The 25,756-nt window shown below is 35.0% G+C and overlaps 1 protein-coding gene across 16 annotated transcripts in view; it reads left to right on the top strand.

Annotated features, from left to right (window-relative positions):
• The window catches only part of RP1 (RP1 axonemal microtubule associated), a 439,962-nt gene that overhangs the window by 175,088 nt on the left and 239,118 nt on the right, over positions 1-25,756 (top strand). For 12 of the 16 annotated variants that reach the window (XM_070222217.1, XM_070222224.1, XM_070222223.1 and 9 more), the window contains 3 exons: positions 10,069-10,232; positions 15,641-15,727; positions 18,597-18,729. In XM_070222217.1, the coding sequence (XP_070078318.1) occupies positions 10,069-10,232; positions 15,641-15,727; positions 18,597-18,729 (384 nt within the window). The remainder of the gene's footprint in view (positions 1-10,068; positions 10,233-15,640; positions 15,728-18,596; positions 18,730-25,756) is intronic. The other 4 variants (XM_070222225.1, XM_070222220.1, XM_070222219.1 and 1 more) reach the window with 1 other exon arrangement.

The following is a 25,756-nucleotide window of genomic DNA, read 5'->3' as shown; positions in this document are numbered from 1 at the left end:
ACATAGGCTTGTATCACTATGAACTTCCCTCTCAGTACCACTGTAACTGCATTCATAGATTTTGGTATGTCATATTTCTATTTTCATTTGTTTCCAGGTATTTTTTGATTTCTCCTTTGATTTCTTTGTTGATCCAATAGTTGTTTAGTAGCATGTTGTTTAGTCTCCTCGTATTTGTGACTTCCAACTTTCTTCTTGTAGTTGGTTTTTATTTTCATATTGTTGTGGTTGCAAAAGATGCTTAATATGATTTCAGTCTTCTTAAATTTATTGAGACTTATTTAGTGGCCTAACATATGATCTATCGGGGAGAATGTTCCATGTGAACTTCAAAGTAATGTGTTTTGCATTTTTTGGATGGAATGTTCAGTATATATCTATCTATTCAGTCCATCTGGTTTAATGAGTCATTTAAGGCCATTGTTCCCTTGTTGGTTTTTTTGTCTGGATGATCTATCCATTGATGTAAGTGGACTATTAAAGTCCTCCACTATTATTGTGTTATTGTCAATTTCTCCCTTTCGGTCTGTTAATATTTGCTTTATATATTTAGGTGCTCCTATGTTAGGTGCATAAATATTCATGAATGTTATATCCTCTTCTTGGATTGACCCCTTTTATCATTATGTTATAGCTTATAGCCTTCTTTGTCTTTTGTTATCGGCTTTGTTTTAAGTCTGTTTTGTCTAATGTGAGTATTGCTACTCCAGCTTTCTGTTTGTTTTCATTTGCATGGAATGTCTTTTTCTCTCCCTTCACTTTCAGTCTAGATGTGTCTATAGATCTGAAGCAAGTCTCTTGAAGGCAGCATATAGATGGGTCTTGTTTTTTTTTTTAATCCTTTTAGCCACCCTCAGTTTTTGATTGAAGCATTTAATCCACTTACATTTAAAGTAATTATTTATACATATGTACTTACTGCCATTTGTCAGTTTTCCATTTTCTTTTTTTTCAATAGTTCTTTTCTGTTCCTTTCTTCTTTTGGTCTCTTCCCTTGTAGTTTAATGGTTTTCCTTAGTGTTATGTTTTGTTTCCTTTCTCATTATGGTTTTGTGTACCTGTTGTTGGTTTTTGGCTTGTGGTGACCATAAGATTTTTATATGTTGACTTTTATAGATGGGAATCTATTTTAAGGTGATAGTTGCTTAAGATTGAATGCATTCTAAAAGAACTACACTTTTACTCCCCCTGCCACATTTTATGTTTTTCCCCTTGTATTTTACATGTTGTTATTTTGTGTATCGCTTAACTACTTATTGTGATTATAGTTGATTTTTACTACTTTTGTCTTTTAACCTTCATACTAACTTAAGTGCCTGAACCACTGCCTTTACTAAATGTTTGCCTTTACAAGTGAGATTTTTCCTTTCATATATTCTCTTTTTTCTAGTTATGGCCTTTTCTTTTCCACTTCTTGTAAGGCTGGTTTAGTGGTGATGAACTCCTTTAGTTGTTGCTTGTCTGGAAAACTCTTTATCTCTCCTCCAATTCTGAATGATAACCTTGCTGGATAGAATATCCTGGTTATAAGTTTTCTTCCTTTCAGCACTTTAAATATATCATACCATTCCCTTCTGAGCTTCAGAATTTCTCCTGAAAAATCAGCTGATAGTCTTATGGAGGTTCCCTAGTTTGTGACTTGTTGTTCTTCTCTTTCTATCTTTAAGATTCTCTTGTTAGCTTTAACTTTGATCATTTTAATTATGATATATATTGTTGTGTATCTCTTTGGCTTTATCTTGTTTGGGACTCTGTGGTTTCTTGGCCTGGATGTCTGTTTCCTTCCCAATTTAGGGAAGTTTTAAGCCATTTTTTCTTCAAATAAATTTCCTCCCCCTTTCTCTTCTCCTTTTGGGACCCCTATAATGTGAATCAGTGTGCTTGATGTCCCAGAGTTCCCTTAAGTTATCTTCATTTTTTTAAACTGTTTTTTCTTTCTGCTGTTCTGATTGAGTGATTTCCACTACCCTGTCTTTCAGATCACGGATCCATTCTTCTGAATCATCTAATCTGCTGTTATTTTCTCTAGTCTGTTTCTCATTTAAGTTATTATATTCTTCTGCTGTGATTGGTTCTTTCTTATATTTTTTAATTCTTTGTACAAGTTCTCACTGTGTTACTCCATTCTACTCCATCGGTCAGTAAGCATTTTTATGACCATTACTTTGACCTTTTTACTTATCTTTGTTCCGTTAGGGTTTTTCTCTAGGGTCTTATCTTGTTCTTTCATTTGGAACATATTGCTTTGTCTCTTCATTTTGTTTGGCTTTCTGTGTTTCTTTCTATGAATTAGGTGAAACAGCTACCTCTCTGGCTCTTGAAGGAGTGGCCTTGTGTAGGAGTATTCCTCGTATAAACTGTTTATGCTGGGTGGCTTTAACAGGACAGCTGGAGTAGGCATGAGCTGAGGAGTCCCCAGCCACTTGGTGCTTGGGGACACCTTTGAGGGGCAGCTGGAGCAAGGTGCCAGCAGGTTCTAGACTGCCCTGTGGCCGGGGCCTGAGAGTGCCTTGGCAGGGGAACTGGAGATGGAGCAGGCCAGGGAGCCCTGGGCTGCTCTGTGCCTGGGGGAGTGCTGGGACAGTCTTAGCAGACTGGTGGCATCTGGACTGTACTCAGACCAGTGCTATCAAGATGGAAGGGGAATACAAAGAATGGTGCCTGCTGATGCTTCTGACCCTGGAGAGAATTCCCAGTAGTTCTCACCTGTTTGGCTGATGATCTAGGAATCGTAAATGGATTTCTTCCCATATAGTCTAGGTGTCCTTTACACCACTGTCTTTTCTTCTGTGCCCCAGGGTGGGGAAGCCTGTATGTAGGCCTCTCAGTGCTATCCCTCCCTGCAGCATGGGTTGCCATGTTGGGTGTGGGGTTCCTGTCAAATGGTGTCTTTGTCTCTCTTCCCTGTTTCTTTGTGGTCCCTTTGTACAGAAGCTGTTCAATCAACCTTCAGTTCTTCTTCAGGAAGAATTGCTCTAAATGTAGGTGTGGATTCAGTGTGTCATGAGAGGAGGGTGGGTTCAGAGTTTTCCTACACTGCCATCTTTGACCCCCTCCTCCCCTAATGACTAATGACGTTTGTCATTCTTATGTCTTTGTGGTACAGTGTGTTTTCAAGTCTTATTTTCTCTTTGGTATTTGTAGTTTGTAGCTCTAGGGTGGTAAGAGTTCTTTATATATTTTGGGCATAATGTATTCAGATGTATGTTTTACACATATTTTTACCTGTCTATAGCTCCACAGCCAATTAAGTCGCCTTGAGCTTTATATTCCTGAGTGAAAATAGAGACCATAGAAAGATGCAGAAGTCAAGTCAGCTTAGTGCTTAGAGGCAGCATGTGGAAGAGCGCCACAGAGAACCATATTCAATGACCCTGCCCAGTTACAGAGCAGTCTATCATTGTCTTAGAGCCTCAGATTGGCATTTTGCTACTTCAGGAGGAAGAAAGCAAAAAGGAAGGCTTCTCTGGCATGATTAGAGAAATAGTTCTCTTCCATTAGTTCTGTACCCCCTCTTCTCAGAAGTTTGTTTATTTATGGCTACTACTGATTTCACACAATCAATCTTCTTCAAATAGTAGTAGCTGAAATAAAACACTTTTTTCTTGTTGCCTTGCTTGGAATAAGATTTCCAATGATTTAATCTTAAGTATTTGCGACTTATATTTGGCTAACACCCATCAATGTAAATTTCCTTATAGATGCCACTGTCATCCAGTGCCTATGTAACTGTCCTGGAGATTGATCCCTTTTCTTTCATGTTTATTTTTATTGCTGCATATATAAATTGCAGTCATTCAGGTGTGTAGACAGGAATAGATACTCTCTCTCTAATTTTGTACTTCAGGAATTTCATTTTCATTTATGTAAGCATTTTATCTTTTTTTTTTAAATTTTCAAAGTTTATAACAGTATTTATATGTATTTCTTAAGTGAACTATTAGCCTAATTCATTCTTTCTCAACTTTTTTTTTTTTTTTAATTATTTCCTTCTACTAATGAGAGAAATAAAATACTAAGGAATAATATTCTGTTTGCTAGGGTTGAGTTTAGGAGAGCCATGAAACCTTATAATATTTAAGCATTTTGCCCTCCAAGAACCAGTTTTCCTTTTTTGGGAGTGATATTGCCCCTGTTGAGAATGCAGTTACATTGATAGAAAACAGGTAATTCTATAGCAGTTACATTGATAATAATAGCTTTCCTTTATTAAGTGACTCTAATGTACTAGACACTGTACTATGTGACTAATAAATGTTATCAGATATAGCTCTTATAAAAACCACATGAAGAGTATATAATTTCTATTTTCTGTTTGAAGAAACTACGACAAAGATGTTAGGTTGTTATCTTATCTAAAACCAAGTTTCAAAGTGTAAATCTCAAGATACTTCTGTGTGACCTCAAAGATCTCCTATTATTCTCCACTCCTCACAATGATACTATTCAAATTAATTGAAAAGTGATGCCATTTTGTGGCCAAGATATACAATTTATTGTGGTGCTTCAAGTCCAAACATATTGACTTCTAGAAATGGTTCTTGTAGGTCATCAATGATTTTTTTGATCTGTGAGTAGCTTATAGTTTACTGGGAAGAACAGCTGGCAAGTGATTATAAGGAACTGTGAAAATATAGAAGTATAATTATAGAGGGGATTTTTTTATAACCATGATGTGAAAACTTTATTTTGTTCTAGAAGAATTCAGACACAAGTTTCCTATATTCTGGTACTCCTAAAGAGCTCTTCATCTATAATATGCAATTCATCATCTAAAATTATATCTATTTTTCCTTTTACATGTTTGCCTATTTAAAGAGGTAAAAGTAATGTAGCATATGGTAAAAGTCAAATAGTGTAGATAAATACAAAATGAAAAGTTAACCTTTCCCTAACTCTAACTTTTAAACTGTGCTCATAAAGATATCTTCATTTTTCTCTCTAAATTTAAATGCATATGTCAGCACATATACATATATCTGTGGATATCCTTTTTCTTTGCAAAATTGAGATAATGGTATCCAAATTGTGCTGTATTTTGCTTTAGTCATTCTTTTAAAATTGTTGTGTTATGTAGCATAGCATTGTGGCTGTTTTGTAATTTCTCTGACTCATTCTGTATTAAAAGATATATAGTTGCATCTAAATATTCACTATTACAAGGAGTCTTGAAGAATGTCCTTAGTACACATAGTTTGGCATCTTTGTGAAGATATTTGTTCAGTGAATTATAAGAGTAAGACTGTTATCAAAGGACACATGCATTGTAAATTTTCATAGATATTGCCAAATTGCCCTTCAAAAAAGATACAGGAAACTACACTGATGCCAATGTGTATGAGAAAGTCCATTCTCACAGCACTAGATATTCTAAAACTAAAGATTTTTGCCAATCTGATAGATGAAAAACAATGTCTTCTTTTGATTTGCTTTTCTTTGGTTTTAAGGAAGGTTGAGCATATTTTCTGTTTCTTTGATACTTGTGTTTTGTATTTTAATGAATTGCTTATTCATATCCTCGCCCATATTTCTATTGTGAAATCCATGTTTTGTTTTTTGATTATGTGAGCTGTTTGCAAATGGAAAACTTTAGTCTTTTTTCATTTGTGTGGCAATTTTTTATCAACTTTACCATTCCAGTTATGGCTTTTAGAAGTTTTTGTTTATTTAATGATTAAAACAATCAATTGTGTTGAGGGGTAATTTACATAAATAAAATGCACATATTTTACATCTACAATGCGATGAGTTTTGACAGTTGAGTTCACCACTTCAATCAAGACAGAATAATTCTGTCATCCCAAATAGTTTCTTCATGCTCTTTGCAGATAATTCCACCACCCCTGGCACTAGGAAAGAACTCATTTTCTTTTTGTTACTGTAAATAAGGTTGCCTTTCCTAGAAGTTTTTATGTGGAATCATACAATATATACTTTTTTGTCACTAGAATTTTAATCAGCATAAAGCTTGCGATTCATCCAAATTTTTGTATGTATCAGGTTATGCCTTTTAATTGCTAAATTGTATTTATTTATGTAACACAATTTGCTTATATTGTCACTTTTTGTATTAGTTTCCTAGGGTTTCTGTAACAAATTATCAGAGGCAAGATGGCTTGAAAAAACAGGAATTTATTCTTTCATAGTTCTGGAGACGAGAAGTCCAAAATGCAGATGTTGGCAGTGTCATGCTCTCTTTGAAGGCTCTAAGGGAAGAGCCTTCCTTGCCTCTTCCTGGCTTCTGGTGGTTGCAGGCAGTCCTTGGCATTCTTTGGCTTGCAGCTAGATATTTCCAATCTCTGTGTACTAAGGGCATTCTTCCCTTGTCTCTGTCTCTGTGTCTCTTCTCCTTTTCTTTTAAAGATACCACTCATAATTGACTAAGCCCACCCTACTCAAGTATGACTTCATCTAAACTAATTACATCTGCAACGACCCTGTTTCTAAATAAGATCTCATTCACAGGTACCAGGAGTAAGGACTTGAACATATTTTTTAGGGGACACATTTCACATAATAGTTCTTCTGGCCCTGGAAAATTCATGTCCTTTTCATATGCAAAATGAATTTACCACATTCCAGCATTCCCCAAAGTTTTAACTATTGCAGCATCAACTTTAAGTCTATAACATCATCTAAATGTAACCTTCTGAAAATGTTCAAAATCTCATCTTTGATAGCATTTGAATTAGGTATAGGCAAGCCACTTGTATAATCCATCCTTGGCCGAAATTCCTCTCCATTCACAGACCTGTGAAACTAGAAAACAAGTTATCTGCTTTTAAAATACAATGGTGGGACAGGCATAGAATAGACATTCCCAACCCAAAAGGGAGAAATTAGAAGGAAAAAAGGGGGGTCACATGTCCCACGCAAGGCTGAAGTCCAGCAGGGCAAATTTCGTTAGATTTCAAGGCCTGGGAATAATCCTCCATGGCTTACTGCTTTGTTCTCTGGGCCCTGCTAAGGCAGTGGCCTCATCCTTTTGGCCCTCCATGGTGGTGGCCCTGCCGTCTCAGCCCACCAGGGCCCTTGGCCCTTGGTGTCATTCTTCCTTCATTTCATCCCATCTCTGTCCCTTTCATCTGCTGGAATAAATTTCTTGAATGCCTTGTTGGTAATCTGTGGATATCATGAGGAGTCACATCATTAGACACAAGGGTTCTCTACAGATCCTTCCTGGATAACTCCATCTCTACTCCTGGCTTCTGCTGAGATGGTTGATTGGATGCATAAATCATATGCCTAATCTCTCTAGCAAACAGTATTTCTGCCATGCCCTTGGCTCTGTTTGCAGAACATCATATCTGGATAGGTTGAAAATTTTCCAAATCTTCAAGTGCTGCTTCCTTTTTCCTTAACATTCCTTTCTCAATTTATCTCTTTCCTCTTTCATTTTACCGTAAGCAGCAAGGAGAAACCAGGCCACACCTTTCACACTTTGATTGGAAGTCTCCTTGGCTAAATATGTAGGTTCCTTACTTACCAGTTCTATTTCCACCACTGAATAATAGAGCACAATTCAGCCAAGTTCTCTGCCACTTTATAGAAGCATGGCCTTTGCTCTAGTTTCCGATAATGTGTTTCTCATTTCCATCATTTCCAATAGTGAGTTTCTATCATGAATGAGTATGTAATTTTGCCAAATGCTGTTTTCGTATTTTCTGAGGTGATCAGATACATGTTCTCCTGTTCTGTTAATATGATGCATTACATTTCCACATGCATTCCTGGGATAAACCTGAAGACTGTGGTTGACTTGATTTCCTAATATTTGTTGAGAATATTTTCATTTACTTCATAAGGGTTAGTACTCTTTAGTTTTCTTATTATATCTTTGTCTGGTTTTGGTATTAGAGTAATACTCATCTCACACTATGAGTTGCAAACTATTCCGAAGGGTTTGTGTAGGATTCATATTATTTATTTCTTAAAGGTTTGATAGAAAATTCAACCTCTGGGCCTGCTTTCTTCATGAAATAAGTTTAATTGTAAATTTATTACGATTTTTTAGAAGATAGAGGGAAATTCAAATTTTCTACTTATTTTGTATCTGTTATGGTAATTTGAGTCTTTCATCAAGCTATTTGTCCATTCCCTGCATCCTAGTTTTCTCCAGTCCATTTATTCACCCCTTCAACCCATTCTTTTTCAAATTGGGGCCTAACAGGATATGAACATTAAGAAGGTTTTTAGAGTTTTATCTATTCATCCTCTTTCTCCCGTAATGTTGCTGAGCAAGCTGGGGTAAGTACCCTACCAATTCCTGAAATCTTCTGTCTCACTCTTCTCTTGGCTTCAGCTTTACAAAGATTATGGCATAAGGTTTTGTACCTTCTTTTTTTAATTTCTACTGTTTTTTTTTTGCCAGTTCTTCTTTTTTTTTAATTAAATTTTTTTTCTTATTTATTTTGTTAGTTTTCCTTTGACCTGTCATCACTTCATCAAAATCTTACATTAAACATTTTCTGATTTTTTTCATTTTTGGTGTGTTGGCCTTACTACCTCATATAGATTCCAAGCTTACAGAGGATAAAGACTTCATTTTATGTTTTTCATATACTCCTCCCCATGACACTGGATACCTAGTAATGACTCAATGACTTGTTGGCTATTGACTGATCGAAGTGTAAGTTATGAACTAAAGGATGAATCTTAGTTCATGATCGTTAGATTCTACTCCAGTTTTTACAACACTCCCTTCCAAGGTTAAGGTTTTAATGATTTAAAGAAGTGTAAACACCTATGGTAAACAGACATCATATTTCATTATTTTCATTTTTATTTCTATTCCTATACTTTTCATCTTAGTTGTTAGAAAATGCAATTTCTTTCTCTATTGATTTAGTCCGTGTACATTTAGCAAGTATTGATTCTCCCCTGAACTCTTTTGCTGCATTTCTAAGAGAGCAGAAGCTGAAGAGCTTTATTTCATTTTATTCAAACAAGCACTAATATGCTAATTATTCTACAGAAAACAGCTAGAATTTTCCCATCTCCATAGTTTGTGATTGCAATTTAACTGCTTCTGCCACTATTAAAGATAGCCTATCATCCTTCTACAATTTTTTAAAATGACGTTTTTCTTTGCTAACTGATTGTCTGCCAAGATGGTTTGGTAGCCTAACGTGGCTTTTTACCATGTGTTGGAAAAATAAAGTAGAATTTCCTGTTTTAAAGTAGATTTTTAAAAACATACGTTAATTTAACATTTATTTATTGTTCCATGTAAGTAAAATTTAAATCTGGAACTTGATTACTATTTGAATGATCAAGATGGGAAATACACTTATGTTCCCTAATTTCTCATTACTACAATTTTCTTATTGATCAACTCTTGATGTTTACTCCAAACCTGGCAAAATTAAATTGAAATCCTAGGAAATAATATCATACCACTGTCAATATGCTATAATGTTTAGTTAATCTTAGTTGTATTCACAATTAACCACATATTTTCTAGCACTGTTTTTATTTGTTGCTGAGTGATACAGAATTTACTTTGTGGAACTCAGTTAATTCATCTATTAATTAGGGATAGCTAAAAGAGTAAGTGAAGAAATTGTACCAGATGACTTCTCAAATTCCTTCTAACTTACCTGATTCCAATTTTTATCCTTATATAAATTGCTATGTAATTTTTTTATTTTGGAAAATATCTAAACTCAAAAAATCTTAAAAGATATAATTCTGAATGCACATATTACATGTCAAAACTAAGATTATTGGAGGTATTTTGTCAAAATGCTGAGCACTTAAGAGATGTTATATAGTGACTGTCTCAGAGTCCAGGCATGACCAACTGTGACAGGATAATGGTATCTCTCTAATGTTATTATTAAAGATCTTCTAGGAAATATTCTCATGGTTGTATTGTAGGAAATAGTAATTTTATTGAGTATTTTAAAAACCAAGTCTAAATCCTGTGTTATAGCACTTTTCTAGAGGGGATAGAGAAGAGTATGTTGTGTCTATGCTGAACTCTTGTAGCTTCGTGACGACCTGCTGTTCTGAGTCTTCCATTTTTATCAGCTGCTATAATGCTGTGTATTACTTGTGCTTCTATAGGTGTTAACTGGAAAGTTTCCATAATCACCAGTGACTTGCCAAATGCAGGGACCAGCTCACAGATTTATATTATACTATATGGACAACATAGAAGTTCAGCCCCCATATATCTTTATGGAACAGATGGAGCTCGATTTCAGGATGGCTGTGAAGACATCTTTACTGTAAGTGATAAAATGGAGTAAAACCTGTTAATATAAGTTAATGTAAGTTAATATAAGTTAAAATAAGCTAGTAGACACTTTGAAATTAATACAGTCTGTCGAATTGGGTGCTTCCTGTTGTAACACCATGTGTCCTGCAGAAGAACAATCAAAAGTAATTGATTGCAGTTTTTGTTCAAGCAGATTAAACACAAGTAAAACTGCAATATGGTAAGAGATAACAGCCAGAGAGAAATACTAGATGGCCAAGATTGATGGTTTCTATTCTTGTGGCTGTCAGGAGCAAGGACTTATGCCTTTCTGGCTGAGGCTCTAACAGATAAGTCTTAAAGTCAAGGTCAAAAAGGGAAAAATAAAATTATCAAATAATGGAGGACAAAGAAGTTGTCATCAAATTATTAGGTCATGGCTAGACACATAGAGATCAAGATCTAGGGAGAAAAAGAGGTAGCAAGGAAGAAGTAGGGGAGACCAGTGTCATGTTGTTCAAGTCAGAAAGATTAGCAATCAAAGGCAAGACTTGAAATGAGTTAAGCACCTGCACTTATAGGTGTCTTATAATGTCTGTTGAATGAATGACTGAATGCATAGATTGTTTTGAACTGGGTAGCAACAGAGAATAAAATCAGAATCAGAAAATGAGGGTCCTTAAATATCTTAAATCTTTGCAGGATATTCCATGTGATCCTGGGTGTTTAGTTTACTACAACCTGGGCACTCAGCACACATATGTTACAGGGAAGGCTGAGCCATTTGGAATCAAGCTAATAGTTTAATTTGATCCATCCTTTCCATACTTTCTATATGAGTCAGTATTTAAAGAAACTCTTTCTTGTATTGATGGTCACTACAAATAAAAGTAAAAAATGAAGACTTTTTCATTATTTTGCAAATGTAAGAAGTAGTTTTAGAAGTGACTACACCAAAAGAGTCTAAGCTGTTTTTATTATTGTTGTTTTACTATTTTATTGTTTCAAGTTTACTTTTAAATCAAGTTATACCTTCACACGTGTATAGGATTAAATCATTCTGAATTCTGCAGTAAGAAAGGAGCACCTTTACCTCCTCATTCCCATTTCCTTCTCCCTCAGGAAACCGTTTTCATAGTTTGATGCTTCTTTTTTTCTGAGCACTGTGGCCTACCTTTCAGCTCTTTCAGTTGTCTTGCTCTCTCTTCCTTGAACCCTGAGGTTGCCACATCTCTATCTTGTTTGTAGAGGTGATGGCTTCATTAAGTTTAGTAGTTTAATGCCTATTTTGATTGTAGTTTTCATTCATTCTGATGAATTGTTTTCTTGTAAGGGTTCTTAGGTAAATTTTCGCTTTCCCTTCTTTCCTTTTTCCTTATAGTTTTTTCATATAGATCTTTTCTTTTCCTTTTTATTGTGGTAAAATCCACAAAATGAAACTTACCAGTTTAACCATTTTAAAGTGTACAATTCTTTGGCATGTAGAATATTCACAGTATTGTTCAACTGTTAACCACTATCTAGTTCCTGAATATTTTAGTCACTCCAAAAGGAAATGTCATTATGCAGTCACACCCCATTCCTTTTCTCCCAACTCCTAGCCAAGTCTAATCTGCTTTCTGTCTTTAACGATTTGCCAATTCTGGGTATTTCATATATGGAATCATATAAAATGTGGCCTTTTGTGTATGACTTCTTTCACTTAGCATAATGTTTTCAAGGTTCATCCATGTTATAGAAGGTATCAGTACATCATTCCTTTTTATGGCTGAATAATATTTCATTGTATGGAAATACCACACTTTGTTTATCCATTCATCTGTTGATGAAAATTTGAGTTGTCTCTACCCTTTGGCTGTTGTGAATAGTGTTTGTATGAACATTTGTGTACAAGTGGGTTTTTTCTTTTTAACACCTGTTTTCATTTCTTTTGAGTATGTACCCCGAAGTGGAATTTCAGGGTCATGTGGTAATTCTGTCTTTAACTTTTTGAGGAACCACCAAACTGTTTCCACAGTGGCTATCCATTTTACATTTCCACCAGCAATGTGTGAGGGTTCCAGTTTCTCCACATCCTCACCAACACTTGTTATTGTCAATTTAAAAAAAAAATTCTAGTCTAACCTCGTGAATGTGAGATGGGGTGTCATTGTTATTTTGATTTACATTTCCCTAATGATTAATGATATTGAGTATCTTTTCATGTGCTTTTTGGCCATTTGTATATCTTCTTTGAAGAAATATCAATTCAAATCCTTGTCCTATATTTTAATTGGGTTGTTTTTCCTTTTGTTGTTGAGTTGTAAGAGTTCTTTATATATTGTGAATACTAGACTCATCAGAAATATGATTTGCAAATATTTTCTTCTATTTTTTGGATTTTCTTTTCACTCTTTTGTTAGTATCCTTTGATGGACAAGATTTTTTTTTTTTTTTTTTTTTGCGGAAGGTTAGCCCTGAGCTAACTACCACCAATCTTCCTGTTTTTGCTGAGGAAGACTGGCCCAGAGCTAACATCCGTGCCCATCTTCCTCCATTTTATACGTGGGATGCCTACCACAGCATGGCTTTTGCCAAGCAGTGCCGTATCTGCACCCAGGATCTCAACTAACAAAAACTGAGCCGCTGAGAAGCAGAATGTGTGAACTTAACCACTGTGCCACTGGGTTGGCCCCTGATGCACAAGAATTTTTAATTTTGATGATGTCTAATTTATCTATTTTTTTCTTTTGTTGCTTGTGTTTTTGGTGTCATATGTAAGAAACCATTGCCAAATCCAAGATCTTGAAGGCTTACCCCTAAATTTTATTTTGTATTAATTCTTGATCCATTTTGAGTTAAATTTTGTATATGGTGTGAGGTAAAAGTCCAATTCCATTATTTTGTATGTGCATACCTAGTAGTCCTGGCACTGTTCGTTAAAGAGACTATTCTTTCCCCATAGCATTGGCTTATCCTCTTGTTGAAAATCAACTGACCATAGATGGTCATAGGATTTATTTCTGGACTCTCAGTTCTATTCCATTGATCTATATGTCTGTTTTTATGCCTGTACCACACAGGTTTTATTACCTTAACTTTGTAATAAATTTTGAAATAAGAAAGTATGAGTTCTTCAACCTTGTTCTTATTCTTTAAGATTGCTTTGGCTATTTGTGGCCCCTTGCAATTCCATATGACTTTTAGGATCAGCTTTTCCATTTCTGCAAAACAGGCTGTGTGGATTTTGACAGGGATTACATTGAATCTGTAGATTTCTTTGGGTAGTATTGACTTGTTATCAATATTAAGCCTTCCAATCCATGAACATGATATCTTTACAATTATTTAGGTCTTTAATTTCTTTCAGCAATGTTTTGTAGTTTTTCTTGTATAAGTTTTAAACTTCGTTTGTTAAGTTTATTCCTAAGAATTTTATTCTTTTTGATGCTATTGTAAATACAATTGTTTTCTTAATTTCTTTTTCGTATCGTTCATTACTAATGAAAGGAATTGCAACAGATTTTTGTGTGTTGATCTAGTATCCTGTAACTTTGCGGAATTCATTTATTAGCTTTAATAGGTTTTTGTGGAATCTTTAGGATTTTCTATATATTAGATCGTATCATCTGTGATACAGATAGTTTTATATAGTTTTATATCTATATATAGTTTTATATCCATAGTTTTATATCTTTCCTTTCCAAAATCTGATGTGTTACATTTTTGTCAAATGCTTTTTTTGCATCAATTTAGATAACTGTGTTTTTTTCCTCTTCATTCTGTTTACGTGGTAAATTACATTGATATTTGTATGTTGAACCACTCTCTATTCCTGGGATAAATCCCAGTTGGTCATGGTGTATAATCCTCTTAAAACGCTGTTGGATTCAGTTTGCTAGTGTCTGTTGAAGATTTTTGCCTTTATATTTAGAAAGGGTATTTGTTTATAGTTTTCTTTGCTTGTCATGTCTTTGTCTGGCTTTGGTATCAACCCTGCTTACCTTCTAGAAAGAGTTAGGAAGTGTTCCCACTGCTATATTTTTGGGAGAGTTTGAGATGAATTGGTGTTAATTCTTCTTTAAATATTTGGTAGATTCACCAGTGAAGCCATCTGTCCTAGGCCTTTCTTTGTTGGGAGGTTTTTTATTACTGCTTCAATCTCTTTACTTATTATAGGCCTATTCAGACTTTCTGTTTTTTCTTGAGTCTGTTTTGACAGTTTGTGTTTTTCTAAGGATTTGTCTATTTCATCTAGGTTGTCTAATTTTTTGGCATACAATTGTTCATGATATTCTTTTATAATACTTTTTATTTCTGTAAGGTCAGTAGTAATGTCCCTATTTTCATATATGATTTTAGTAATTTGACTTTTCTTCTTTGCTTAGGCTAGCTAACTGTTTGTCAATTTATTCTTTTTGAAGCCCTAATTTTTGGTTTTGTTGATTCCATTATTTTTGTATTCTCTATTTTATCTCCATTTTAATTTTTATTATTTGCTTTCTTCTTCTAGCTTTGCATTTAGTTTGCTCTCCTTTTTCTAGATCCTTAAATTGTAAAGCTAAGTTATTTATTTGAGATCTTCTTTCTTCTCCTTCTACTTCCTCTTTTTCTTCCACCTCCTGACCGTCCCATCCTCCTCTTGCCTCCTCCTACTTCTTTTTGCTTAAAGTCTCTGGATTTATTAGATTGGAATCTTCAAGAAAGTTTTCTCTCACGGCAAGCTTGACAATCTAGTTGATGGGCACCCATCTGAAATGATTTCTTCCTTTAAGCACATTCAAATTTTATGGAATTACAGCTAACATTTCCCTCTGAGCTCTGCTTTCACTGTATCTCCTGTGTTTTCTGTATGTTATTTTTTTTCATTCCTCTCAAGGTGTTTCTTAATTTCCCTTGCAATTTCTTTGACTTATTGGTTGCTTAAGAGTATGTCGTTTCATTTACATATTAGTGGATTTTTCAGGTTTTTTTTCCCTGTATTGATTTCTAGTTTCATTGCATTGTGGTTTGAAAAGATACTTTGTATGATTTCAGTCTTATTTAATTTTCAAAAGGTTTTTGTGACATAACATGTGGTCTATCCTGGAGAAAATTCCATGTGCGCTTGAGAAAATTATATTCTGCTGTTGTTGAGTGGAATGCTCTATAAATATCTGTTAGATCTAGTTGGTGTATAATGTTGTTCATGTCCTCTCTTTCCTTATTGATTTTCTGTCTAGTTCTTCTGTCATTTATTCAAAGTGGAGTATTGAAGTCTCCAATTGTTATTGTAGACTACTTCTCCATTCAGTTCTGTTAATTTTTGCTTCATATATTTTGACACTCTGTTATTAGGTGTATGCATGTTTATAATCCTTATATCTTCTCGATAGATTGACCCCTTTATCTTAATATCAGCTGTTTTTAAATGGATTTTGTGAAAGTACATTGGAAGACAGTCTCTTGGTTCCTTTATAGATCACAGTTGGAGACATTGGAACACTCTTTAAGATTCGTATTGGTCATACCAACTCTGGACTCTCCCCTTCCTGGCACTGTAAAGAGGTAAAGACATATCAACGTTCCCATGCTTTCCAAAATACTCTGCAAATTCTGTTTAGGAATCAAACCCCAAGGGGGCAATTTACTCCTCTTATGAGTTGATGGAGTCAAATCTGGACTTTTTTTGTCAATGTATTCCTCAGGGCAGCAGTATCATGTGCCGTTGTCGATAATTTAATCCCTCATTAATTGAGGGAAGCACTTCAACCAAACAGTCCTTTCACCTCTTCGAAAAGACAGGAAAATACTTGGGGCTCTCGATAAACTCATACTGCTTCTTGAGATGGTTGCACTAATGATGAAAAAGTGACTAGGTGGACGTTATCTGCTTCATGAGGGTTGTAAAACTAGACCATTTGTGCTGATGAAATAATAATCTAATAGACTTGAATGCCACCTCTCAAATTTAGTCTATTCATGCTAAGCAAGATAATGCCTCTGTGAGTACTTTTAGGAGGAAAAAAGGGGCTTAAGTTTTCTACGTTGTTCAGAATTAAAAATTGTACTTGTTACCATGATTGCCAATAACTGCAGATTTTCAACACTGGAAATTGTACAGCTTGTCATCCATTTTTGTGTATGGTGTATTTCCACCTTTTGTCATTTCACAATAAATGATCTTTAAACAAGTTCTCAAAATGAAAAGAATATCTAGTTCCATTCCTGATATTTTTTGCAAACTTGTTCTACAGTTTTATAATATGTGAGAAAATTAATGAAAAAGTCATTGAAGATGAATAGTACCTTAAAAACATATTTTTTATTCCATTAGCAGAAACACATAGTTGTTAATAATGCCATAGTCTTTACATAAAAGTCACAAAAGATCCTGAAGCAGAATGAAAAAATAAAACTCACTATATAAAAATACAGAATGTAGAAGATTTCAAAATTCAAAATTATTGGGTCTGGCCCAGTGGCGCAGCGGTTAGGTTCCCACATTCCACTTCTCAGCGGCCTGGGGTTTGCCGGTTCAGATCCCGGGTGTGGACATGGCACCACTTGGCAAAAGCCCTGATGTGGTAGGCGTCCCACATATAAAATAGAGGAACATGGGCATGGATGTTAGCTCAGGACCAGTCTTCCTCAGCAAAAAGAGGAAGATTGGCAGTAGTTAGCTCAGGGCTAATCTCCCTCAAAAAAAAAAAAAATTCGAAATTATTGCCTGGCCTCTATGTGAAATAATTCTCTCTTTTATGCCATATAGAACTTTTGAAGTATGATATTCAGGTTGATATTTAATTGATCATATATAATAATACCTCTTACTCTTTTCTCTTTTAGTAAGCTAAACTAACTTATGAAAATTATCATTAATCCTCCTTCCATATCATTTGATTGATAATCAATAAGCAATATTATATTCATTATTAACCTGGGATGTCAAGACAGTGGTTAAGTAATCGGGAAAGATTATATAATACTGCAGAGGAAAGACATAAAATCAAGCTGAAAATTCTTACTGTCTTTCTCCCTATGGCAAATACTCTCTTCATTGCAAGGCAACTTGTTTGCCTGAGGTTTACCTCACCTGTCTTTGAGAACCAGTGAAGAAGAGAGATGTTCTTCATTCAAAGTTTTATTCTGAATATACAAAGCTCTTATATAATTTACCCATTTGACCAAATTGGGAGTTTCCTGTTCAATTTTTATAATACAGTTCAGAAGTTTGAAATTTAAAATTTTAGGTAAATTAGTGCCAATAACTTGAGGGGATTAGAATTAAGGCACTGAGTCCATTATAGCAATAATGGTACAGTATTTCTATAGTTCATAAAATGATCACATTGCTTTAAGGAACTTAATCTTGATTCTTTCAAGTTTAGTTAAGGAAGATTACAAAATAAAAACTTTCAAATAGTGATTTATTTTGCATTTCTCAAATGATCTGCCTTACTCTTTAATTAAAATAACCAAGTCAAATAGTGATGGCAGCAGTAGCAGCCTTGCAAACCAAGGGTAACCGTGTGTGGTTCTCAGGGAGCTTTTCTAAAAGTGTGATTGCACCAGAATCACACTTGATATGAATTTATGAATGCACATTTCTGGGCCTTACCAAGACCCACAGAATTAGTAAGTTTAGGAACTGAAAATCTACCTTTATGATGGTATGACTTCTTAAACAATCAAGGTTGAAAATCTCTGATGTAAGACATTTTAAAGACAAAAAGATTAACAGATAAAGTAATACTTCACTGAAACTTTTAAAAGAATAATAGTACCCTACTCATGAAAGCCTAGATTTTGGAATCAGAAAACATAATTTCTACTTTTTGATGATTTTTGACATTCGTCTGATCTTATCAGAATTTAACATCTTTATCAACTCCAGGATAAATGGATTAGATAGCGTATGGTATCATAGGTACCCAGATAAACAATTACTGCTTGAATTTCATTCATTGCTAAGGACCCAAGGAGGAAAATATATCAGTTTGAATCTGTAGTGCATGAAATTTAGCTCATGCTAATATTTTATAAAATCACTTTAAAATTTAAAAAACCTCATTACTAAGGGGTTGGAACAGGGGAATAACAGATTTTTAAAAATTGTAAACATCTCTTTCGAAATAGGAAAATATTGATGGCACTTAGAAAATTTGGGAGGTAATTGGTATGTTTAGCATTTCAATATAGAGACATTAGAAGTAGAAAAAGTTCAAAATAGAGAAAAGAAATGCCATTGTGCTTGAGATGGCAATAAAAGAAGAAATTAGCACTTTTCTTGTCAAATATTCAACAGCTTCCTTTATTAGAGAAAAGCAAAATGATCTTCCCTAAGCTAAGTGTCAGATTTGGACAAAAACTTTTATTTGATTTTTTGATAAAGTATTCTTATATTTTTTCAGAAGTAATATTGTTGCTATTGCAGATACAACTGTGGAACATGAATTCTAGGAAACAGTTTTACATACCTGTTCAACGATGGTTGGCACGAGATCAAGAGGATGGGGAAATCTGTCGAGAATTTCCTGTTTTAAACAAAGGACAACCCATCTTTCCAGGTAGGGAAGATACAGCTCCAGGCAGCACAGATAAAACTTGTTTGCCTAAAAGCTGAAGGATAGGAAATTTGATAAATACATGTTAAGTAAATGAATGAATGATTAAAGAACTGCTCTTTTCTTACCAATTACCTCTGCTGGTGTAACAGCTGTATTTAAATATTTTTTAGTTGGTTCATGTACTGACATTCAGGAATATGTTCTTGTCAACAGCCCTGTAGGAAGGTCAGCTGAAATTCCTCTTAATCAAAACAAGAAAGTTCGTTCTTAGAAGGTTGTGAGAAAATTGAATATCCAATGAAGTTACTTCGGAGCTAAGAAATGCAAGTCAATGTATGCTTTTCTCTCTGGGCTCTGCCTTATTTTTGAAAATTTATCTGTTTGATCAGGAAATGAAAAAAGAATGGCTCAATGACTTTCTAAGCATTTGGTCAAAAACAGAAGTGTGTTCCAGCCTTGTATAAAAATGGCTGTGAAATAGGCTATACTTAGGGTTAGACAGTCACTACTCACTGCCACAAGAATTCAGGGTAATTCTGTGCATAAGAGCTGTTTGCTTATGTGTCTGCTGGCCTCTGTTTTGGAAGAGAATAAGAAAAGGATGTATGAGAATTATTAAATGGGCAATGATAAAAGTAGTCTTTTTTCCAATCCGAGATATTTTCTGCTAAAAATGTGGTATCTTAGTTTTCTAGAGAAATAAATGATAACATGTATTATCTGAAGATTAAGAAGAGTTCCAAAATGTCATATCATCTAACAGGCTTAGGCATATAATAACTTGTCTAACATTTCTAGGGAACGTAGGTTGGTAAAACATTTGCAGAGACTGACATTCCTTTGTGATTTTAAAATAAGATGTGATAAACTGTTAAGTTTCTGAAGTTAAAATATTTTTGAAAAGATAGGAATAGTTCTGTTTGCTGAAAAGTGAAGGATTGTATAAGCATTGTTCTCACCATTCATAAGCATTTTTCTAATCATTTATAAGTATTCTCCTCCTACTTCTCTAGTAATCACCAGTTTGTTTCCAATATCTATGAGTCTTTCTGTTTTTTGTTTATTTGTTTTGTTTTTTAGATTCTCCATGTAAGTGAAATCATACAATACGTATGTTTCTCTGTCTGACTTATTTTGCTGAATATAGTACTCTCTAGGTCCATTCATGTTGTCACAAATGACAAGATTTCATTCTTTTTTATGCCTGAGTAATATTCCATTGTATGTATGATGTATTCTATTGTATGTATGTATGTGTATATATATGTATATGTGCCACATCTTCTTTATGCATCTATCGATGAACACTTAGGTTGCTTCCATATCTTGGCTGTTGTAAATAATGCTGCAATGAACATAGCAGTGCATATATCTTTTCAAGTTAGTGTTTTTGTTTTATTCAAATAAATGCCCAGGAGCTGAGGTGCTGAATCGTGTGGGAGTTTTGGTTTTGGGGGGGGGGAGAGTGAAACAGGTGAAATGGATTAAGTACAAACTTCCAGTTATAAAATGAATAAATCATGGGGATATAATAATGTACCACATAGGGAATGTAGTGAATAGTATTTTAGTAACTTTGTATGGTGACAGAAGGTAACTAGTCTTATTGTGGGTCATTTTGTAATGTATATAAATATCGAATCACTGCGATGTACACCTGAAACTACGAGGATATTTTATGTCAATTATACTTCAATAAAAAAAATCATTATGTTGTATACCTTATACTAATGCAATGTCATATGTCAATTATATCTCAATAAAACTGGAAAAGAAATAATAAAATAAAATAACAGCTATAATTATTATCAACCTTCTTCCTCATCTGCCCGTTTGCTTCACCCAGGAGGAGACATTTGCCAGATGCCCTCTTCCTACCCACTGTTAGTAATGATGCAGAGGTCACTTTTTGCCTCTTTGTCTGTCATTTTAATTGTAAAATTTTGTTCAAAGAAGTCATATTCTACAAATACATCCTGACTTTCCTGGGCTTTCTGTAGTACTTGGTACTTTTGGATTTTTTTTTTAATTGAGTTATTGATAGGTTACAATCTTGTGAAATTTCAATTGTACATTAATGTGTGTCAGTCATGTTGTAGGTGCACCACTTCACCCTTTGTGCCCACCCCCCACCCCACCTTTCCCCTGGTATCCACTAAACTGTTCTTGGTCCATAGTTTTAAATTCCTCATATGAGTGGAGTCATACACAGATTATCTTTCTCTCGCTGGCTTATTTCACTTAACATAATTCTCTCAAGGTCCATCCATGTTATTGCAAATGGAATGATTTTGTTCTGTTTTGCAGCTGAGTAGTATTCCATTGTATATATGTGCCACATCTTCTTTATCCATTCGTCTGTTGATGGGCACTTAGGTTGCTTCCACGTCTTGGCTATTGTAAACAGTGCTGCAATAAACATTGGGGTGCACAGGACTTTTGGGATTGCTGACTTCAGGCTCTTTGGATAAATACCCAGTAGTGGGATGGCTGGATCGTATGGTAGTTCTATTTTTAGTTTTTTGAGGAATCTCCATACTGTTTTCCATAGTGGCTGCACCAGTTTGCATTCCCACCAGCAGTGTATGAGGGTTCCTTTTTCTCCGCAACCTCTCCAACATTTGCTGCTATTAGTTTTAGATATTTTTGTCATTCTAACGGGTGTAAGGTGATATCTTAGTGTAGTTTTGATTTGCATTTCCCTGATGATCAGCGATGATGAGCATCTTTTCATGTGCCTATTGGCCATCAGTATATCTTCTTTGGAGAAATGTCTGTTCATGTCTCCAGCCCATTTTTTGATTGGGTTGTTTGATGTTTTGTGGTTGAGTTGCGAGAGTTCTTTATATATTAAGGATATTAAGCCTTTGTCAGATATATGACTTGCAAATATTTTTTCCCAGTTAGTGGGTTGTTTTTTTGTTTCAATCCTGTTTTCATTTGCCTTGAAGAAGCTCTTTAATCTGATGAAGTGCCATTTGTTTATTCTTTCTATTGTTTCCCTTCTCTGAGAAGGCATGGTGTCCGAAAAGATCCTTTTAATACTGATGTCAAAGAGTGTACTGCCTACATTTTCTTCCAGAAGTCTTATGGTTTCAGGTCTCACCTTTAGGTCTTTAATCCATTTTGAGTTTATTTTGGTGAATGGTGAAAAAGAATGGTCAATTTTCATTCTTTTACATGTGGCTTTCCAGTTTTCCCAGCACCATTTGTTGAAAAGACTTTCTTTTCTCCATTGTATGCCCTCAGCTCCTTTGTCGAAGATAAGCTGTCCATAGATGTGTGGTTTTATTTCTGGGCTTTCAATTCTGTTCCATTGATGTGTGCACCTGTTTTTGTACCAGTACCATGCTATTTTGATCACTGTAGCTTTGTAGTATGTTTTGAAGTCAGGGATTGTGATGCCTCCCGTTTTGTTCTTTTTTCTCAGGATTGCTTTAGAAATTCGGGGTCTTTTGTGGCCCCATATGAATTTTAGGATTCTTTGTTCTAATTCTGTAAAGAATGTCATTGGGATTCTGATTGGGATGGCATTGAATCTGTAGATTGCTTTAGGTAGAATGGACATTTTAACCATGTTTATTCTTCCAATCCATGTACATGGAATGTCTTTCCATCTCCTTATGTCGTCATCCAATTCTCTCAGAAAGGCCTTGTAATTTTCATTATATAGGTCCTTCACTTCCTTAGTTAAATTTACCCCAAGGTATTTTATTCTTTTTGTTGCGATTGTGAATGGTATTGTATTCTTGAGTTCTTTTTCTGTTGGTTCATTACTGGAGTATAGAAATGCTACTGATTTATGCAAATTGATTTTATACCCTGCAACTTTGCTGTAGTTGTTGATTACTTCTAACAGTTTTCCAATGGATTCTTTGGGGTTTTCTATATATAAGATCATGTCGTCTGCAAACAGCGAGAGTTTCACTTCTTCCCTCCCTATTTGGATTCCTTTTATTCCTTTTTCTTGCCTGATTGCTCTGGCCAGGACCTCCAGTACTATGTTAAATAAGAGTGGTGATAGAGGGCATCCTTGTCTCGTTTCTGTTTTCAGGGGGATGGGGTTCAGTTTTTGCCCTTTGAGTATGATGTTGGCTATGGGTTTGTTGTATATGGCCTTTATGATGTTGAGGTAGTTTCCTTCTATGCCCATTTTGTTCAGAGTTTTTATCATAAATGGCTGTTGGATCTTGTCAAATGCCTTCTCTGCATCTATTGAGATGATCATGTGGTTTTTATTCCACAGTTTGTTGATGTGGTGTATCACGTTGATTGATTTGCGGATGTTGAACCATCCCTGTGTCCCTGGTATGAATCCCACCTGATCCTGATGTATGATTCTTTTGATGAATTGCTGAATTCTGGTTGCCAAAATTTTGTTTAGAATTTTTGCATCTATGTTCATCAGTGATATTGGCCTGTAGTGCTCTTTTTTCGTGGTGTTCTTGTCAGGTTTTGGGATCAGCGTGATGTTGGCCTCATAGAATGTGTTAGGAAGTGTTCCATCTTCCCTAATTTTTTGGAATAGCTTGAAAAGGATAGGTATTAAATCCTCTCTGAAAGTTTGGTAGAATTCCCCAGGAAAGCCGTCTGGTCCTGGGGTTTTATTCTTTGGGATGTTTTTGATTGCTGTTTCAATCTCTTTCCTTGTGATTGGTCTGTTGAAATTGTCTGCCTCTTCTTGAGTGAGCTTTGGGAGATTGTAGGAGTCCAAGAATTTATCCATTTCCTCTAGGTTATCCAATCTGTTGGCGTATAGTTTTTTGTAGTATTCTCTTATAATCCGTTGTATTTCTGCAGAGTCTGTTGTTATTTCTCCTCGCTCATTTCTGATTTTGTTTATTTGAGCTTTCTCCCTTTTTTTCTTTCTAAGTCTGGGTAGTAGTGGTTTGTCAATTTTATTTATCTTCTCAAAAAACCAGCTCTTTGTCTCATTGATCCTTTCTACTGCCTTTTTCGTTTCAATAGTATTTATTTCTGCTCTGATTTTTATTATTTCTCTCCTTCTGCTGACTTTGGGCTTCATTTGTTCTTTTTTCTCTAGTTCAGTTAGGTGTGCTTTAAGGTTGCTTATTTGGGATTTTTCTTGTTTGTTAAGATGTGCCTGTATTGCGATGAATTTTCCTCTTAATACAGCTTTTGCTGTATCCCATATGAGTTGGTATGGCATGCTATCATTTTCATTTGTTTCCAGGTATTTTTTTATTTCTTCTTTAATTTCTTCAATGATCCATTGCTTGTTCAGTAGTGTGTTGTTTAGTCTCCACATCTTTGTGCCTTTCTCAGCTTTTTTCTTGTAATTAATTTCTAGCCTTATAGCACTATGATCTGAGAAGATGCTTGTTATTATTTCAATTTTTTTAAATTTGTAGAGGCTTGCCTTGTTTCCCAACATATGGTCTATCCTAGAGAATGTTCCATGTGCACTTGAGAAGAATGTGTATTCAGCTCCTTCAGGGTGGAGTGATCTATATATGTCTATTAAGTCCAATTGTTTTAGTTTTTCATTCAGCTCCACTGTTTCCTTGTTGATTTTCTGCCTGGATGATCTGTCCATTGATGTGAGTGGGGTGTTGAGGTCCCCTACTATTATTGTGTTGTTTTTAACATCTTCCTTTAGGTCTGTTAATAGTTGCTTTATGAATCTTGGTGCTCCTGTGTTGGGTGCATAGATATTTATAAGCGTTATTTCTTTTTAATGAAGTGTCCCTTTGATCATTATATATTGTCCCTCCGTGTCTCTCTTTACCTGTCTTATTTTGAAATCCACTTGGTCTGATATGAGAATTGCAACACCTGCCTTTTTTCCCTTGCTATTTGCTTGAAGTATTGTCCTCCACCCCTTCACCCTGAGCCTGTGTTTGTCCTTGGGGCTGAGGTGTGTTTCCTGGAGGCAACAAATTGTTGGATCTTGTTCTTTAATCCATTTTGCCACTCTGTGTCTTTTTATTGGAGAGTTCAATCCGTTCACATTGAGAGTGATTATTGATGCATGTGGACTTAATGCTGTCAATCTGTCGCTCATTATCTTGTTTTCCTGTGTTTCTTTTCCTGTGTGCTTTAGACTATCCATTTAATACTGCAATTTCTTATGCTGGGTTTCTTAGATTTTTCCTTATCTATGATTTGTGACTCTGTTCTGTACTTTATTTTAGTGTCTACCTTGAAGTTTGTATTTAGAATCTCGTGTATAATAATAGTCTATTCTCTGGTGGTCTCTTACTTACTCGACCAATACTGATTTAGACCCTTTGCTCTTCCCCTCCTAAATAATTATTTTCATTTTTTATTCCAACTCGTCTTATTAATTTGTAGTTAGAGTGCTAAGATCGTCCTTGTTTTGGTAGTTTCCTTATTTTTACCCTAATGCTATAGTTGAATATTTGCTATCCTGTTCTGGTTCTATCCATTGGTCTCCCTAGTCTGTGGCTTGTGTCCCCTTTCTCCCTTTTTTCTTTTTTCAAGTATGAGAGCCTTCTTGAGGATTTCTTGTAATGGAGGGCTTTTAGTTACAAATTCCCTTAACTTTTGTTTGTCTGGAAAAGATTTAATTTCTCCCTCATATCTGAAGGAAATTCTTGCTGGATAGAGTATTCTTGGCTGAAGGTTTTTATCCTTTAAAGCTTTGAATATATCACTCCATTCTCTCCTAGCTTGTAGGGTTTCTGTAGAGAAATCCGCTGACAGTCTGATAGGGGCTCCTTTATAGGTTATTCTCTTTTTTTTCCCTTACTTCCCTGAGTATTCTTTCCTTATCATTCCTATTTGCCAACTTTACTATTATGTGCCTTGCGGTGGGTCTTTTTACATTGACAAATCTAGGAGATCTAAAACCCTCCTCTACACACATTTCTCCGTTGATCCCTAGATTTGGGAAGTTCTCTTCAATAATTTCGTTAAGCACACTTTCTGCTCCATTTTCCTTTTCCATATTCTCGGGAATTCCTATGATCCTTATGTTCTTACTCCTCATTGAATCCATTATCTCTCGGAGATTTTCCTCATTTTTTTTAATTCTTAGTTCTCT

Source organism: Equus caballus, chromosome 9 (genome assembly GCF_041296265.1).
Source record: "Equus caballus isolate H_3958 breed thoroughbred chromosome 9, TB-T2T, whole genome shotgun sequence".
Taxonomy (NCBI): Eukaryota; Metazoa; Chordata; class Mammalia; order Perissodactyla; family Equidae; genus Equus; species Equus caballus.
This window is presented reverse-complemented; position numbering and strand designations above follow the sequence as displayed.